Genomic DNA, 18,925 nt, shown 5'->3' on the forward strand with positions numbered 1-18,925 from the left:
GTATTTCTGTAAATTGATGTGCCCATTCACTGGACATTTTGGGGTGAATACATTTTCTGAACCTCACGCGCCAATGTAAAATGGGGTTTATGGATATAAATATGAACTTGATAGAACATAAAATGCATGTATTGGTAGTCATCTGATGAAGATCGTCAAAGGTTAGTGCATAATTTTAGCTGGTTTTCTGCTTTTGGACGGCTACCCTTGCTTGGAAAATGGCTGTTTTTTTGCAGGGGTGGTAGCCTAACAATCTAATATTTTGCTTTCACTGTAAAGCCTTTTTGAAATCGGACAATGTGGTGTGATTAACCTCTCTAGGGTAGGTGGCACCAAATCGTCCCACCTACGTAACAGCCAGTGGAATCCTGTGGCGCGTTATTCAAATACCTTAGAAATGCTATTACTTCAATTTCTCAAACATATGACTATTTTACAGCATTTTAAAGACAAGACTCTCGTTAATCTAACCACACTGTCCGATTTCAAAAAGGCTTTACAACGAAAGCAAAACATTAGATTATGTCAGCAGAGTACCCAGCCAGAAATAATCACACACCCATTTTTCAAGCTAGCATATAATGTCACATAAACCCAAACCACAGCTAAATGCAGCACTAACCTTTGATCTTCATCAGATGATATGCCTAGGACATTATGTTATACAATACATGCATGTTTTGTTCAATCAAGTTCATATTTATATCAAAAACCAGCTTTTTACATTAGCATGTGACGTTCAGAACTAGCATACCCCCCGCAAACTTCCGGCGAATTTACTAACAATTTACTAAATTACTCACGATAAACGTTCACAAAAAGCATAACAATTATTTTAAGAATTATAGATACAGAACTCCTCTATGCACTCGATATGTCCGATTTTAAAATAGCTTTTTGGTGAAAGCACATTTTGCAATATTCTAAGTAGATAGCCCGGCATCACAGGGCTAGCTATTTAGACACCCAGCAAGTTTAGCCTTCACCAAACTCCGATTTACTATTAGAAAAGTTTGATTTACCTTTTGGTGTTCTTCGTCAGAATGCACTCCCAGGACTTCTACTTCAATAACAAATGTTGGTTTGGTCCCAAATAATCCATTGTTATATCCAAACAGCCGCGTTTTGTTCGTGCGTTCAAGACACTATCCGAAAGGGTAAATAAGGGTTACGAGCACGGCGCATTTCGTGACAAAAAAATTCTAAATATTCCATTACCGTACTTCGAAGCATGTCAACCGCTGTTTAAAATACATTTTTATGCTATTTTTCTCATAAAAAAGCGATAATATTCCGACCGGGAATCTGCGTTTAGGTAAATAGACGAAAGAAAATAAAGCACGGGCTCGACTCGTGCACGCGCCTAAGCCCATTATCCTCTTATCGGCCACTTGCCAAAAGCGCAAATGTGTTTCAGCCTGGGGCTGCCTCGATATCATTCAGCTTTTTTCCCGGGCTCTGAGAGCCTATGGGAGCCGTAGGAAGTGTCACGTTACAGCAAAGATCCTCAGTCTTCAATAAACAGAGACAAGAAGAACAAGATCTTGTCAGAGAGGGCACTTCCTGTAAGGAATCTTCTCAGGTTTTTGCCTGCCATATGAGTTCTGTTATACTCACAGACACCATTCAAACAGTTTTAGAAACTTTAGGGTGTTTTCTATTCAAAGCCAATAATTATATGCATATTCTAGTTACTGGGTAGGAGTAGTAACCAGATTAAATCGGGTACGTTTTTTTATCTGGCCGTGTAAATACTGCCCCCTAGCCCTAACAGGTTTTAAGGAGAAGTGTATCTTTCAAATGGTGTAAAATAGTCGTATGTTTGAGAAATTTGAATTATTAGATTTTTGATGTTTTGTATTTCGCGCCCTGCTATCCCATTGGCTAGGGGTTCCGCTGGTGGAACGGGGTTCTGCTAGCGGAACGCCTAGAAGCAAGAGGTTAACAACACTATAAACAAGGCAGGTCCTACAGGCCCTCGTTTTGTCGCACATGGTCTACTGTTCAGTCGTGTGGTCCGGTGCCACAAAGAGGGACCGAAGGGCAACACGGCTGGCCCTTAAATGTACACGGAGAGCTAACATTAATGATATGCTTGTCAATCTTTCCTGGCTCAGTGGTGGAGAGAGTGACTTCATCACTACTAGTTTTTGTAAGACGTGTTGACAAGCTGAATACACCGAGCTGTCTGTTTTTAAACTGCTAGCACACACAGCTTGGAAACCCACGCATACCACACAAGACATGCCACCAGAGGTCTCTTCACAATCCCCAAGTCAAGGACAGACTATGGAAGGCGCACAGTACTACATAGAGCCATAACTACATTGTAGAATCGGATAAAAATACTCCTTATGGAACAGCGCGAACTGTGAAGAGATGCACAGCTACTGACACATGCGCGCACACACACACACAATGTAATATTGTGTTGTCATACATTTTGTGTTGTGGATATGTGGTGTTCTATGATGTAATGTAAGTGTCTTAATGTGTTTGGACCCCAGGAAGAGCAGCTGCTTCCTTGGGACCAGATAATGGGGATCCCTAATAAAATACAAATACACAGTAGCTGTTTCTTTCAGGAAAAAATCTACGACAATTCTAACTACATTATGGAAGACAGTAGAAGCGTATGGCAATGCTCACTACTGTACTTACTGTCCACCCCAGATGCACCAGCAGGGCATTCTGAAGACTGATGACCTGATCACGCGTTTCTTCCGGCTGTGCACAGAGATGTGTGTGGAGATCAGCTACCGCGCCCAGGCTGAGCAGCAGCACAATCCTGCGGCTAGCGCCGCCATCATCAGAGCCAAGTGCTACCACAACCTGGACGCCTTTGTTCGCCTCATCGCTCTGCTGGTCAAGCACTCTGGAGAGGCCACCAACACAGTCACCAAGATCAACCTGCTCAACAAGGTAAGAATTAGGAGGATGCTCACCATGGAGGCTGAATAATAAGCTTTCTGCTTTGTAAAGTTCTCTCAAAGACAATCTTACATTTGAAAACCTCAAACTGCAATATCAACAAAATGTAGTTTTTTTTTTTTTTACACACATCAGACTTCAGATAAGAAATGCTCTTGATGTCATGATTACTGGGCTCATCTGAATGCCCCTTGACTGGTCTCAGGTTCTAGGTATTGTGGTTGGTGTGCTGATCCAGGACCATGATGTAAGACAGACAGAGTTTCAGCAGTTGCCTTACCACCGCATCTTCATCATGCTGCTGCTCGAGCTCAATGCCCCCGAGCATGTGCTGGAGACCATCAACTTCCAGACCCTCACCGCCTTCTGGTAAATGCTGCCATCATGTCTGTTAGACAATATTGATCACTAGTTGTCAAGACATCTTAAAGTTTACTTTCCTCAATTCTGTATGATGTATAGTTTTTTTTCCCTTATGTCCACAGCAACACTTTCCACATCCTGAGGCCTACCAAAGCCCCTGGCTTTGTCTACGCTTGGCTGGAGTTGATCTCTCACCGGATCTTCATCGCCAGGATGCTGGCACACACCCCACAGCAGAAGGCAAGAACAAGTCACTGACGTGTTAGTGCAATGTCTGGGTGGGTGTTTTTGCTGCTTAAAAGCAACCATTGATAACCTTTGTTTTCTCTTCTCTTAGGGTTGGCCCATGTATGCCCAGCTGCTCATTGATCTTTTCAAATACCTAGCGCCCTTCCTGAGGAATGTTGAGCTCAACAAACCTATGCAAATCCTCTACAAGGTATGTAAACTGCTCTAAATGTTTGTTTTTTTCCCCTTGAAATGACTAGTAACCTGACTGACTGGATTTTTCTCCTGTCCTCAGGGTACCCTGCGTGTTCTGCTTGTCCTGCTGCATGACTTCCCAGAGTTCCTGTGTGACTACCACTACGGCTTCTGTGACGTCATCCCGCCCAACTGCATCCAGCTCCGCAACCTGATCCTGAGTGCCTTCCCACGCAATATGAGACTTCCAGACCCCTTCACTCCCAATCTGAAGGTACAGCTGAATGACAGACCCTAAATGCATTATTACACTGGAAATGGTCTTCTGTAAACCTTAAGGTTTAGTCAATATATTTTTTGACTTTTTCTTTACTAGGTTGACATGCTCAGCGAGATCAACATTGCTCCGCGCATCCTCACTAACTTCACCGGAGTGATGCCCTCTCAGTTCAAGAAGGATCTGGACTCGTACCTGAAGACGCGCTCCCCCGTCACCTTCCTCTCTGAGCTCCGCAGCAATCTGCAGGTAGGGGGCGCCACTCTGGGTCCCTGGAAGTATTTGCAGCACAACGACACATCTTTAGACCAGGTTAAGTTTTGACTCTGAGTGAATGTTCAAATGTGGATTTTTGTCATGCGTTGTTTCTGAAATGTCATCGTACATGGGTGTTTCATTGCATTGCTTAGATCTATAGACACGCAATCTGGAAACAAAACTAGTCTCCTTCCATTGCGTAGTGTGGGTTTTACATTTTTGTTCTCCTTTTTACCCAACAACCCTCTTCTAGGTGTCAAATGAGCCAGGCAATCGTTACAACATCCAGCTGATCAATGCACTGGTGCTGTATGTGGGGACCCAGGCCATCGCACACATCCACAACAAGGGCAGCACTCCCTCCATGAGCACCATCACTCACTCAGCCCACATGGACATTTTCCAGAACCTGGCTGTGGACCTGGACACTGAGGGTAAGACACACACACGGCGCGAAAGCATACTTTAAAAAAAAAAAAATGATACAGTGGTATTCTCTCATTCCTTTTTTCCCAGGGCGCTATCTCTTCCTGAATGCGATTGCTAATCAGCTGCGCTACCCAAACAGCCACACCCATTACTTCAGCTGCACCATGCTCTACCTGTTTGCTGAGGCCAACACAGAGGCAATCCAGGAGCAGATCACCAGGTAAATGTTGTTCTCTACAAAAAGTTATTGCATATGAAAACCAGGCATTGCAGAACTACCTGCATTTCATGGATCCGTTTCCTTTCCAAGTGTCTATTTCGTTAAGTAGCCTTTGCTCCTGTCTGCAGGGTTCTTCTGGAGAGGCTGATTGTGAACAGGCCTCACCCCTGGGGACTGCTCATCACGTTCATCGAGCTCATCAAGAACCCTGCCTTCAAGTTCTGGAGCCACGACTTTGTGCACTGTGCCCCGGAGATCGAAAAGTATGTGCTCATTCACTCTCTACCAGAGTTGGCTTCTCACTCAGCTGAGATGACTTCACCTGCAGAGTAGTAGCTGGAGGATAACCAGTTAGCAGCAAGTTGTGTTCATGCTCTGCTTTATTCAACAACAAAGAAATATCATTCTAAGATAAGCTGCAATGGAAGGGCTTGGATTAAACGCCCTCCGCTGTCTTCTCTCTCTCAGGTTGTTCCAGTCAGTGGCTCAGTGCTGCATGGGGCAAAAGCAGGCTCAGCAGGTGATGGAGGGCACTGGTGCCAGTTAGTCAGCCAGCCTGCAGGAGAGGTGCTAGGGCCAAACCCTCCATCCCTGGACCCACCCCACAGATGCGCCCCCCCCACACACACACACACACACACACACACACACACACATTACTGTTAGCACTGGATGAACTGGAAACGCTGATTTGAAGTTTAAGGACTGCTGCTCATGGATCTAAGTTTTTTTCTTTTGGCCTGGATATGGAGAAGTTAAATACTGTTTAATATAATTTATGTAAATATTAAAAGGGAGAGAGCTACATGTCTGAAAGGAGTGTCCAACAAATTATCTAACATGTAAAGACGACACATGTACAGACACACACATTCACTCACTACCAAAGCCCTGTTTTGTCTCCCTCCTACATATTTCGTTTAGCATATTTCTTGACTGATTTATTTGCGTTGAGGCTTAATGGATAGTGGATTAAAAAAAAGCAGCCTGATTTTTGATTTGAGTGGGAAGAAAGGCAGTGCACTAGATTCTCCTGGGGGTGTGGTGGGGGTCAATGGTCTTTCCATTTTAAAGTGGGTTAGGTTCTCCCTGCCACTTTAGAAAATTTGAGATGACTAATTGAACCTTAAAATTTGTACAAAGATCCAAATTGTGGACCAATACAGCCCATTTTGTAAGGATTTTGAATGTTTTGTAAATGTATTGGTCCGTGTGTATTTTGTAGTCCTTTAGTTCTTGCTACTTATTTCCTGTATGTATGCATACTGTAGTTAACTCATTAAACAATTCAACTGCATTTGTTTCCCTCAGTGATAACAAATGGAGACTGCTATTTGTTTTATTATGCAAAACATGATAGCAGTGTACATTACGATATGTTTAACAAGCAGTTTACTCAACAGCTACGGCCACCTAAGGTTCATTGCCGGTTTGGGTAACTTATAGTGACCCATGAAGGACCTTGTATGGCGCAGTACTTCCAACAGTCTCAAAGAAGCCATTGCTCATCAGTCACATACAAATTCACAAGGATATACAGTTAAATCAGTTGTTTTCCAAATATGTTCAGTTACAATAGAGCCAGTGGCCAGCTTTAGGCTTGTTTTGAGTGGAGATCATAACATCAGGGAGTGCTTGGGGATGGATTTTGTGGGAACTTATGGTTTGGTAAGCTCCAGAAGCTGATGCAGGATAGTCTTCTGTCCGTAGCGGACCTGCAGTGCTCTCCTCTGCCGGCTGCTCAGTTTAGCATAGCCATCTTTATCCTCCAGCAGCACCTTGTCTTTCAGCATGTCCTCCCCATAAGAGTCCAGTGTGAAGATGGCTGCAGCGTGCACCAGACGCCTCCAGAGAGGGGGCAGACTAGGCAGGCCCTCGTTGGAGAGCGCCTGCAACATTTTCTCCTCGTCATCATCTGCCTCCTCCCAGCCTTCGTTCTCTCTGAAGTCCTCAAACTCCTCTACTGACATGCACAGGATCTAGGGAGAGGCAAACAGTAATGTAAACTGGGTGGTTCGAGCCCTGAATACTGAAAGCCGTGGTATCAGACTGTATACCACATTTTTTACAAGGCACCTTGGTTTGTGATGTGACTAAGAACAGCCCTTAGCAGTGGTATATTTGCCATATACCCCACCCCCTCATTGCTTAAATATACAACTGAGCTCTTCATATGGTGTCTGTCATGGTTACCTTGAGTGTTGTGTACATCTCCGTGTCGGTGAGGGACCCTGACTTTCCGAAGATAAACACTCCCTTGTCTCCAACCATCTCCATCTCACACAAAAGACTCCACTTCTCGACAAGGAGGCGCTGTTCGGCTTCAGACCGAGTCACTGAGATGTGGAATAAGAGGATGGAACAGATGTGAATTTGTCAAAGTAAAACCATAAGGATAATTTAGAAATGTGGTCTCTAATTTGGGTTGATTCAGTTTGTAGTGTATTAATAACAAAATGTGTCAGTTGTCTACCCCTAGTCAGCATGTCTGATCAGTAGTCACCTTGCACAGCTGCTTTGTATACATTGGACATGGGTATGTCTGCTGTGTCGTTGCTATTGCTTTGATATGGCTCGGCAAAGCCATACATGTGTAGGAGCTGCCAGTTGGCCATCTGACCATATGTGTTGAACACTTCCTCTCCTTTCCGGATGCTTCGCACTGACACCATCTTCAAACACTCCTGTGAATGCAGAGAGAAAAAGGACATATCATATTCTTGCTATATAGGATTAGTGAACAGAATGTCAACTGTAGGGGGGTTTTACTCACGGGTGTGTATTCCAGATTGGCGTTGTGATTTGACACATGGTTCAACATGTCCGCAATTGGCACCATCATGGGAGGATTGGGGTCCTTCTCATCCTCATCCTCCTCATCCAGGGGCTCCTGGAAACTGCAGAGGAAATGAGAGTGGATTATGGGATTGTATTCAGAGCCGAACAGCAAGCTGATCAGCACTTGAGTATCAGTAGCACTACAAAAGCATCAAACACTCCAGCCGTTCCATCAAAATGGACAAAATACCGAAGGACAAATCCTTGACAAGTAATGAGGGAGAAGGTGAATGTTGTAAGACACTGGTCTCACCTGGGGTCAAGGCTCTGCCGAGTCCCCAACAACCGGATGTTCCGGTTATCAGGGGAAATGGAAAAGAGCCTGTGATGAGTCACGTGACTTCCACTTTTGGATGTTAACACTCCATCTTAACTCCTCCACATTTACTGAATTGGTTGAACAGGGCAGAAGAGAACCTCCTGACAGTTTTTTTTTTTTTCTTGTCAAGAACAGTATGCAGGGGAACTAGTTTTGGGTGTTTCTTTTACACCTGCTATGTTAGGTTACCTGGGATGTGGTGTGTGTAAATCATCACCCAATCACAGGAGTGGCTTTTGAAAGAATATTATGGAGAATCTGGGTTGAATGTATGCTGCCAGAAACAAACCTGTTTCCCCCAAAACACAAAGTTTTAAGTTGCTGTTCCTTAGTTTGGTTATCCAGTTACACTTCAGCTTTATCAGTGATTTGTGTAAAATGAATAATACAAATATGGGCTTAAATTGAAAATACAAAGATATTGATCTATACATAGAAGTACTGTCAACTTCTGTAACTTCAATTATGTACCTTTGAAGTGTAACTGATTGCTTTGCAGTAGTGGTCTTCACGGGTCCAACAACTTATTTATTTTTGTATTTATCATCATTTTATTATTGTTGTAGGCATATTTAAAAATCTAAGCCAGTTCTTTATATATGCAAAAAGTATTGTTTCATTTTGTTGATACATTTGAAAAATTGTGTTCAAACTGTCTTTTTAATTTTGTTCTACGTATTTATTTATTTTTTTAACCATAGGCCTGTTGTAAAATAAATAGCATTAGCCTATTGCTGTAATTTGTTGGGTTGGTCTGCGGTAGGCACTCGCTTTGTTGGTAATTTCAGCAAGCTAGCCATAGCCTGTTCAAAACTTTTGTCTAGGCTTAAACCAGTTCTTTAAATAGGATATGCAACACGTGTTTTGTTTAATTCTGTTGAGCCATGTTCTTGGCCAAATTAAGTTTGTGTTGGCCGCAATATAATTACCGGCAGGCCTACTCGCACTCAAACCATGAAAAGGAACAACCAAAAGAGGGCAAGATGCAATATAATAACCTGTTCATATTTTCCCAATAACATGACTCAGGCCTAGTTTTGATATTACCCTAATAAAGTTACAAAACGTTTGAAGGTTTAGTGTGTTATGGCTATTATTAGGCTTAGCTATGAAGGCAGTGCGCATCAGCGTTCCAACTGACTCCTGAACTTGAGGTGCAGAAGACTGTTTTAGGTCTACCAGTTACTCCTTTAATCTAACAATATAATGCTCATCTTTGTAAAAAAAATATTCTGATAGAAAATTTGCCCCCTTCTGTACGACTATATATAGCGGTAGTTAACTCTGACAAACATAAAGAAATGCATGTCGATGTCGGGAACAGGGCGCTGGCACATCTTTCTCTTGGTCTCTCTAGAGCTAGGTTTCTCTTGCCTTATATTTTAAATATTAATATCGTACAGTGGCGCTTAGGCCTATATAAATACAATGCCTTGATGTATTCAGCACTCAAATCTCGGACAGCTGAACATTGAGGTGGACAAAAAGTAAAAAACAATAGGATATAACATTTGGAATATGCTACACCGATGATTTTTGTATATTTTTTTTATTGGGTTATAGGCAGTTTAAGGACAACTGTGGATCATTTGGCCAATATCGCTCATTTATTGATGGCGCTGGTAGCAGCCAGTCAGAGGTTTCTTTCTCGCTCTTTCTTCTCTCGGATCCGAAACAGCACGGTCTGTTTGGATCTGTTTTTCCACTGGCCTTTTCGGAACTGGTCTGACTGTTCTCAGATCCATTCGGAACAGGTCTTGGTTTTAAAATGTTTTAATTTATGCATATCTGGTCGGGTGGGAAAGCCACAGATCCAGTTCGGAACAGGTCTAACTTTTGAACTCGTGAAGACCTCTGCAATATGTTCCAAATGTGCAAGCAGCTTAGTAGAAAGCCTGTCACCCCACTCCTCATGCTTTCCTTGGTGCTTGAGCCATACAACCTCACCTGTAAGCCATGACAAAAGCCACCAGGCTTCTGTAGAGGTCCAGTGTATGTCTCTCTGGGTCCCACAGGTCAGGGTGTAACGTGATGAAAGGTAGGACGATGTCTTTGTACTCTTTCTGGATGTTGGTGAGGTCAGTATCCACCGCCTCTGGGATCCCTGTCCCCTTCAGGAGTCTGTCCCGCTCATCCTTTGACCTACAAATCACATCCACAAAATACAACTCAGAATACTCAAATGCAACAGTTTATTCAACTCAAGAATATTAGAAAATACTGTATGTGTTTGCCCTTACCAGAACATGGGGTGATCCAGAGCTGTGAAGTCAGACCAGAGGGATAGGTAAGGCCTCCAGTGGGACTGGGGAGATGTGTACTCGTACATCAGTGCCAGGAGGAGGGGCACCCATCCAGACGTGTTCTCCAAAGATGCTTTACCTAGGGAGGAACAGATGTTTTCTTTGGGAGCCTCCGACAAGAGGTATGTGTGTGTGTGTGTGTGTGTGTGTTGCAGTCTCACCCTCCTCCAGCACAGCCAGGACCTTGGTGGTGCCTTGGTGCAGGAGAGCCATTCTGGGTATAGTAAAGAGCAACTCCCCTTCATCTATGTCCTCCTTAGCCAGCATGCCATACTCTGCCACTGTGCCCTCCTTGCTGATGTACACCTTGGAGAATGAACACAACTGAATGACCATTAACACAGAACCCATAGCAAGTCTGGTGAGTTCCACCCCCAATACTCCAGTAGGTATGTGAAATACATGGCTTTTTACAAATTGCAGACAACGTCTTTGTACGTTTTCTGATTGTTGTGATTACCTTGTTGTTGAGTTTCAGCCCCACTCCTTCACACCACTGCAGGAAGCTCTGGAGAGGGTCGCTGCCCTCTGTCTACACAGGAAACAAGGATCAGACTCCCATGACCAAACAATAATCAATGATGCAGACTGGTAAGATTAAACATATTGACACGTGCAAAAAAAAACAACAGCACTATCAAAGATTCTTATTCACCTAGCTTGCTACTTTTTGTAACTTTACAGCTAGCTAGCATTCATAACTTGAAATCGTGAACCCAAGAGCTAGCTAGCTAGTCGCATCACTAACAACAACGCGTTTTCCAACATAGCTGACAAGTATGAAGCTTAGCTAAATAAACCATATCTCTACCTTGAGTCTTTTAGCATCGGTTGCCATGCTGTGCAAGAAACTGTGCTGGTGGACAACTCAAATATTAGTGTAGTTCACGAATAATTTATTACAAAGTAGATTCCAGAAAGCTTACGCTATTGGCATGTGTTCATTTCCGTAAACCACGTGTGTCGCATCTTTGACGTCATGTCGCAGTACTACATGGTCATGTCAAAACATAAAATATTTATTTTAATTTTTAAAGTTTCTTTCTGCATGGTTGGTCATTGTGATTAGATTTTGATTTCCCCCTTACTTTTCAAAAAAAATCTGACTGTGTTTATTATTGAAATATATAGCCTAATGTGAAAATGGCCTATGTCTACATATTTTCTCTCTAATTATGCTCTTGTAGTCTATAATTATGCTCTTATAGACCTACTTGGGAATTCTTTTTTAAATTAATGCTCTCAGTAACCATAATGACTCAGTAAATGGCATGGATGGTGGGAGGGAAGTCAGACTTTGAACTTTATTAAAATGTCAAACAAAAACCATTGCGTGTTAAACATACAAAAGACATAACAAAACTTTTCACCCAAATACAAGGCTGTGTGTGTGTGTGCATACTGCATAGCCTACTAGATGGGCCATATTGAATCTGTGTATCCTACTATGGCCTATACTCACAGGCACAACAAAACTGGAACACAATTGAGATGTTCATACTTGTGAAATCCAACAATTTAATTGATACAAATGAATAAGCTTGCCTGATTAATACCCTTAGAAATGCAAGGAAAGCGATATCAGCAGTCAGCACTTATTAACTAGCATTTTTAATTGACTGCATATCTTCACCTTTGTCATACTTACTTATCAGACTTTGAAGGACACTCCAGTATGCTAGTTTCTCTGGGAAGCATTGACCTTGAAGATATCTACACAGTTTAATAGATTTCAGTAATCAAAGTAATAATTGTACTCTTAAATGACCTCAATAAACAGATTTGCTCCATCTGTACAAATACAAGTCCATCTGTACAAATACATTTTCTTTAATGAGTGCTTTCACTCTCTTTAGAGTAGAGAGACAGATGACATTGAAGTCATTCTATCCAGTTTGTGACAAGCAGAGTATGGTGCTCAGCCTTACTGGCTGCTTCTTAGATATCCACAACCACTTTGTAAGGTTTTGGTGCCTGTGTCACACCAAACACAGGGGTGTAGTCAGGTTCCCCTGCGTCCTCAGGCCAGACAAACTGGAAGCGTCGCAGCAAAGTGACCAAAATCCAGAACAGCTCTATGCGAGTGAGTCCCTCTTCTAGTCACATACGGGGCACTTAAACATAAGAACTGATAAGATGTACATTCGGTGCATTCTGTGCAGACAAACAAAAAACCCTCCCTCACACGATGTCCATTGAAGGACCAGATACAATTTGTTTCAGAATACCTCAGAAACAGGAATTATTGAACAAACTCAAATTACAGGATCCTTGAATATCTGTGAACTCTCACCAACGGAAAAGGGCATGGAGGATTCATGTTTCTCCAGCTTTTCCTGTTCATCCAGGAAGTTGTAAGGGTTGAACTCATGAGGGAACTTCCACTGACCCTCCTCATACAACCCAGACGAGAGGTTTGGAATAACAAGAGTGCCCTGATGGTGAGATGAAAGAAGGAGAAAGAGGGAAAATTAGACATTAAATCACAATTACATCATTGTTGGTGCAGAAAAAGTTGCAATACATATCAAGAGTCACCTTGGGGATTTTATAGCCCATCAACTCTGTCTTTTGTGGTGCAATGGAAGACACTGAGAGGACGGGTGCTGGCAATATGCTGGGCTTCATGGATCACTGCCTGAGTGTAGGGAATCCTGTGTCTGTCCTCGAAAGAGGAAACTTCTTTACCCCTTTCTCCTGCTGACACCTCTCTGTAGACAAGGGCATATAGAGGCACAGTTACTGAGTAAGATAATGAACGTATAAACTGTGGCATACAGCAGGTCAGCCACCAGGGGGAGACTCGTCGAGGCCTGGTGACAGACGGAGTATACATTGAGGCAATGGCTCCATCTGCTGGACGTACCAGGTCTCGACGGGCTCGCCGCCCAGGACGAATCGGGGCTGATTGGGGAGTTGGTGAGTAATCAAGGGCTGATTGCTCACCAGCTGTACAAGTCCCATGAAGCTGCCAGAAGGGCAGCACACAGGAGAGGACTGGGGGAAGTGAGGTGACTTCCATGTAGGTGTAGACGGTTACCCGAGCTAAGACGAGGGAGTTGTGTTTGTGTGCCCGACAGGATACAGCAAGACCCGGAGCCCAGAAGACAGTATCCCGGAGAGGGTCTCATGGGGGAGACCTATCCTTTTCCTTTTGATTTATTATTTAATAAACACCCTTGAAACCGAGCTAATTATACTCTGTCCGTGTCTGATCTGTGTAAACGTCTTGACCAAACCCCCTGGTCTGCCACAAAACACTAATTAATTGTTTAAGCTATAATATTTCAATTATTTCAAGGCTATAGCCTACAAAGAAATACATTGTGAAGCATTTGCGAGTGTGACACTAGGCTGGTAGGAACATAAAACGCTCAGCATTTAAACATTTCATTGTAGTCTAGAAATTGCTCATATAGGCTGTGACTTACTTAGAATTAAATACAAATTAAACAAATCCCTTATTAGGCTCAGTCTACAGTGCCTTTGCATTAATTTTTAGAAACATGAGTTTGGCCAGAGTCTGACTTCAGGCTCATGCAATGGTGCCTGGAGAACAGGCCAGCAGCGGAGAATATACTCTCCACACTTGCAGAGCCACTGGGGATGCTAGACACCCTTTGGGCCACTCTTGCCAGAGTTGTTTATATTTATATAGGTAGGCCTAATCAAAACAGAAAGCTCCTTGAAAGTGGGAATATGCCAGGCCTATTTGGCAAAAATCAATTATGGCCTATTGTATAGACAATATAAAAACATTTACAAAACTTTGAAGATATCTGATTTTTACTTTAGAAATACTTTTCTATAATGATATTTGTTAGCTACCCCTTTCAGATTCCTGAATGATTCTGTAGTTGTGGACACTACATCACTACACTCCCTCTCTTGCTTTTGGTCCTTTGTAAGTCACCTTGATTTTGCGCCTGTGTGTTTTATCAGTTTATTTATGAAAATATTTAGCGAATTTCATGACAGTAGCTAAAGCAGGGGGCTATAGCAGCACACAAGCAGACTACAAATGCATGCTGGGCCAAGCATGCCCTGAGCTCATGAAGTGAGCGCTACTGAAGCGGGCGAGAAGGCCGATGCTCCAGCCTTTGTGAATCTTGCTCTGTGCTCCAGTCAAATTGGTTCCGCACGCTCCGATTCTCATTCCGCTCCAGCTCCGCTCAGCTCAGCTCACATACTCTGACCTAGTGTTGTAGTAGCCAGTCCGGTCTCAAGACCACATATTGAGTGTTTCGGTCTTGTCTCTGTGTCGTATACTTTAGTACTCAGTCTTGACTCTGTGTCGGACAGTGAGGATTCCTAATGACTTCCTGAGACCAGCCGAGACCAGCAGAGTAAAAAACTCATTATCAGCTTCCATACAGTCAGCGCATAAGACTGCTTCTTGAAACAGTATCTTAAAAACTTCTTAGGGATGGGGGGCAGTATTTGGAAGTTCGGATAAATGAGGTGCCCAAAGTAAACTGCCTGTTACTCAGGCCCAGAAGCTAGGATATGCATATAATTGGTAGTATTGGATAGAAAACACTCTAAAGTTTCCAAAACTGTTAAAATAATGTCTGTGAGTATAACAGATATGGAAGGCAAAAACCCGAGGAGAATCCTTCCGGAATTTGTTTGTTTGAGCTCAGCACTCATTGAAATGACTGTATGGGAAAATCAATGGAATACCTCCCAGATTGCAGTTCCTAAAGCTTCCAGTGGATGTCAACAGTCTTTAGAAAGAGTTTCAGGCTTGTTTTTTGAAAAATGAGCTAGAATTTGTAGTTTTTCTAGGTGGCTCCCATTTTGGCTGTAGTATTGTGGCACGCGTGGATGAGGGCGCGCACTTCGTTATTTATCTCCGGTAATGAACATACTATTCTCCGTCTTAAATGTTATAGTTTATTTATGCATTGTGGACAAAGTTAATTGTTGTTTGGACAAAGTTAATTGGTAACTTTTGGGATTCATTTGTATGCATTTTGAACAAGGGAAACCGGTGGATTACTGAATGAAGCGCGCCAACTAAACTGACTTTTTGGGGGTATAAAGAAGGACTTTATTTAACAAAACAACCATTTGTTATGTAGCTGGGACCCTTGGGATTGCAAACACAGTAAGATCTTCAAAGGTAAGGGATTTATTTTATAGCTATTTCTGACTTTCGTGATGCCTCTGCTTGTTTGGAAAATGTTTAATGCTTTTGTATGCGGGGCGCTGTCCTTAGATAATCGCATGGTATGCTTTCGGCGTAAAGCCTTTTTGAAATCTGATAAAGCGGCTGGATTAACAAGAATATACGTTTTTAAACGATGTAAGACACTTGTATTTTCATGAATGTTTTGTATTTTGAATTTCGCACTCTGCAATTTCACCGGATGTTGGCGAGTCGCCTGATCCGCAAGAATTAACAGCCTTTATATCTATTATCGACATGTTTGCGCAGAAGCGAACCTATAGGCATTCAGTGTGTGACAGGTTGGTGATTCTGAAAGGACCACCACTGTAATACCAGCACACTCATTTAGGAGAGTGCACTTTTTGTAAAACACAAAGGGCCAGTAGTGAAGTGGAGGGTATACGCAGGTATAAACCGTATACCCACTATTTTTTCACTGGGCATTCCGTATAGTTAAGCAATAAGGCACGAGGGGGTGTGGTATATGGCCAATATACCACGACTAAGGGCTGTTCTTAGGTACCACGCAAAGTGCCTCAGAACAGCCCTTAGCCCGTGGTATATTGGCCATATATCACAAACCCCAGAGGTGCCTTATTGCTATTATAAACTAGTTACCAACATAATTATAGAACAGTAAAAATAAATGTTTTGTCATACCTGTGGTACAGGTCTGATATACCACAGCTGTCAGCATTCAGGGCTAGAACCACCCAGTTTATAATCACTTCTTAATCCCTACTGATGTGTACCAAAGAAGTGTAGTGGAGGTATACGACTTATTAATTATTTAGTACAATAGAGAAATCAAGCACAATATAGCCTATACAATCGCAAAGCACATTAAATATATTAACCTCTAGGGGACACCTTCAAGATATCAATCCCGTTAACGGGATTCTTTGACAACATCCGGCGAAATGTAACGTTAAACATTCTTGAAAATACAAGTGTCTTACACCATTCAAAAGATTAGAATCTTGGTAATCAAACTCCGTTGTCCGATTTAAAATAGCTAATACAGAGGAAAAAATGGCATGCTTTTCTTTGAGAAGAGCGAACAACAACAACAAACTTTTTCCACCATGACAGGTATGACACATTCACATCCGACGGTAAAAATATGACTTACATTCTGATATCTTGCTCTTATTTCTCATCCTGGGGGTCCCAGTGATCAAATTAAGTGCCGTTTTCTTTGATAAAATCAATTTTTATAGCCTAACACGAAACATTTTGTAAACCGCTTGTGTCGTGAATTCCGTATCTAACAACTTTTGACGAAGCATTCGATGTAATTACACACACTAAACATACGTTTATCTAGTCATGGTTGGTTTCATTGCAATCCTCTGGATGTTTGTAACACAGCCAAACTTAATGGTTCTTTTTGTAGGGCATATTGACCGAAAGGAACTGATTTGAAGACATCGAGCAATGACGTCATTGCGCACCAATAATATTAGCGATGTTTCGTTGATTGACTGTATTTCTGTCCAATGGTCACTGACCTTCTTGAAATCTAGCTTGGTAGATAGCCAATGAGCTGAGGTAAACACCAGTATGTGATGGTTATGGGTTGGAACACCAGCCCTTGTCAGTAAACGCACGCGTAACGAACTTCATTCGCCACTGAAGATCAGACTTGTTGAAGGCACACGCCATTACGTACAGTTGTATTTTGTGAAGAGTAGTTTCAGGGATTGTATAGAAAACATTATGGCGAATAAATCTGGAAAAGCGAAGTCGAAGGCTAAGTATACAAATTTGCAAAACATTTTAGAAGAAATAGATAGGGAGAGTGAGACAGAATATTTACTTGATGATGAATCTTTGAGTGACCATAGCTTTGATTCGGAGGCTGAGGAAATGTTTCTGCAAGGAGAGGACATTCTTCTGGACTGGTAGGTGCTAATGCCGTTGTTTGAAATCTAAATCATTTGATATTTTTGGGCGAAATATATTTTTTGGTGGAATTTATAGAAATATAATCAGTAATGAAATGTGTAACACACTGTATTTCCAACGTACACATTGGCAATACATAGTGTGTGTATGACCCATAACCTGTGTGTTTGTTTGGGTGGATGTGTGTATGTATGTATTCAATTTTTTATAAAAATGGACTGGAGTAGAACAGCAAACACACACATGGCCACTGTTGGGGGAGGGCAGGCAGGCCCACAACAATGGCCGTAGTTGAATGGAACAGCACTTCACCATAGTGACTCTGCTCTATATAATACATATCTGTTTATTTTATGTGATGATACAAGGCTCATACATAACAAATATTTTTTAAATGTTTTCACTCACAGTGGTTGCGACTCCGACTGGGAGCCCCCGGTGCCAAGGTGCCCATCCCCCGATGAAGCTGGTTCATCCAGCCAGACAACTGCTATCTCCGGCGCCACACCTACCCCCGGCTGGCCATCTAGAGGTGGGAAGACGTCAAAGAAGCGGAGGAAGGGAAGCGTGGAGAGGTAGATGGGCGTTGGCACAGAGAGGTAGATGGGCGTTGGCACTCTGTGCTGGAGGAGGATGTAGATCAAATTCCACCAGTATTTTGGCCGAAAAGGCAGCCAGGGCCGCAACTAGACATTACAGCGAAGTACAGCCCCCTTCAACTATTTCAGCTGTTTTTCACCCTGTCAGTTATTGATTCACTTGTATCTAACACCAACAAGTATGGAGCAAAAAAGCAAGCAGGCAAGAAAGATGCATGGAAGCCCATTTTCATGCAACACCTTTTCTGCTTCCTTTCGATTGTCATTTACATGGGGCTGGTGAAGCTGAAATCCCTCAAGGCTTACTGGAAAACAGCCCCGCTCTATCAACTGCCTTTCCCCCCCCCACTGTCATGTCCTGTAAAAGGTTTTTATCTATCTTACGGGCGCTTCACATCAGTGACCCTAAAGTTGATGAGGCCAATGACAAGAGGAGAGGCACCGCAAGGTTTGATAGGCTCTGTAAAATTAAACCTCTCTACCCCAGCATGGTTGAGGCCTGCAAGACTTATTCTCAGCCCGCCCAGAACTTGTCAATAGATGAGGATGGTAGCCTCAAAGGCCAGAATCGGTCTAAAACAATACATGCGGAACAAACCAACAAAATGGGGATACAAGCTGTTTGTTTTGGCCGATTCTGTGTGTGCGTACACCTGCAATTTTTTTGTTTATGGGGGGGAAAGCAGTTTTGCGACCAGTAAGGGACTAAGTTATGATTCTGTCATGGAGCTGTTGGATTTTAAACTTCTGGGGAGTGGCTTCAAACTCTTTGTCAACAATTTTTACACAAGCCCTACCCTGTTCACAGACCTCAGGAAGCTGAATGTGTGGGCTTGTGGCACCATTCGTACCAACAGAGTGGGCTTTCCGAAGACGAAGGTAAA

At 42.7% G+C, this 18,925-nt stretch overlaps 2 protein-coding genes across 16 annotated transcripts in view; one reads left to right on the top strand and one right to left on the bottom strand.

The window, feature by feature from the left end:
- Window positions 1–6,198, top strand: part of LOC115197447 (CCR4-NOT transcription complex subunit 1) — a 41,615-nt gene extending 35,417 nt beyond the window's left edge. For 8 of the 14 annotated variants that reach the window (XM_029758978.1, XM_029758985.1, XM_029758981.1 and 5 more), the window contains exons 39-48: window positions 2,674–2,922; window positions 3,137–3,300; window positions 3,417–3,534; window positions 3,632–3,733; window positions 3,818–3,991; window positions 4,094–4,306; window positions 4,506–4,686; window positions 4,769–4,901; window positions 5,030–5,164; window positions 5,370–6,198. In XM_029758978.1, the coding sequence (XP_029614838.1) occupies window positions 2,674–2,922; window positions 3,137–3,300; window positions 3,417–3,534; window positions 3,632–3,733; window positions 3,818–3,991; window positions 4,094–4,306; window positions 4,506–4,686; window positions 4,769–4,901; window positions 5,030–5,164; window positions 5,370–5,448 (1,548 nt within the window). In that variant the 3' untranslated portion in view covers window positions 5,449–6,198. The remainder of the gene's footprint in view (window positions 1–2,673; window positions 2,923–3,136; window positions 3,301–3,416; window positions 3,535–3,631; window positions 3,734–3,817; window positions 3,992–4,093; window positions 4,307–4,505; window positions 4,687–4,768; window positions 4,902–5,029; window positions 5,165–5,369) is intronic. The other 6 variants (XM_029758986.1, XM_029758989.1, XM_029758988.1 and 3 more) reach the window with 1 other exon arrangement.
- A 28-nt stretch (window positions 6,199–6,226) lies between these two features.
- Window positions 6,227–11,334, bottom strand: setd6 (SET domain containing 6, protein lysine methyltransferase). 2 transcript variants are annotated; one of them, XM_029758993.1, is made up of 9 exons: window positions 11,173–11,334; window positions 10,822–10,893; window positions 10,523–10,667; window positions 10,299–10,440; window positions 10,006–10,200; window positions 7,675–7,798; window positions 7,405–7,585; window positions 7,095–7,237; window positions 6,227–6,880 (listed from the first exon to the last, which is right to left on the bottom strand). In XM_029758993.1, the coding sequence occupies exons 1-9, from the start codon at window positions 11,197–11,199 to the stop codon at window positions 6,560–6,562; spliced, it is 1,350 nt and encodes a 449-aa protein (XP_029614853.1). In that variant the 5' UTR covers window positions 11,200–11,334; the 3' UTR covers window positions 6,227–6,559. The 2 variants fall into 2 exon arrangements, with proteins under 2 accessions (XP_029614853.1, XP_029614854.1); XM_029758994.1 differs by having other exon boundaries at window positions 11,288–11,328.
- Window positions 11,335–18,925: the final 7,591 nt, after the last annotated feature.

Source organism: Salmo trutta, chromosome 7 (genome assembly GCF_901001165.1).
Source record: "Salmo trutta chromosome 7, fSalTru1.1, whole genome shotgun sequence".
In the NCBI taxonomy this organism is placed as follows: domain Eukaryota; kingdom Metazoa; phylum Chordata; class Actinopteri; order Salmoniformes; family Salmonidae; genus Salmo; species Salmo trutta.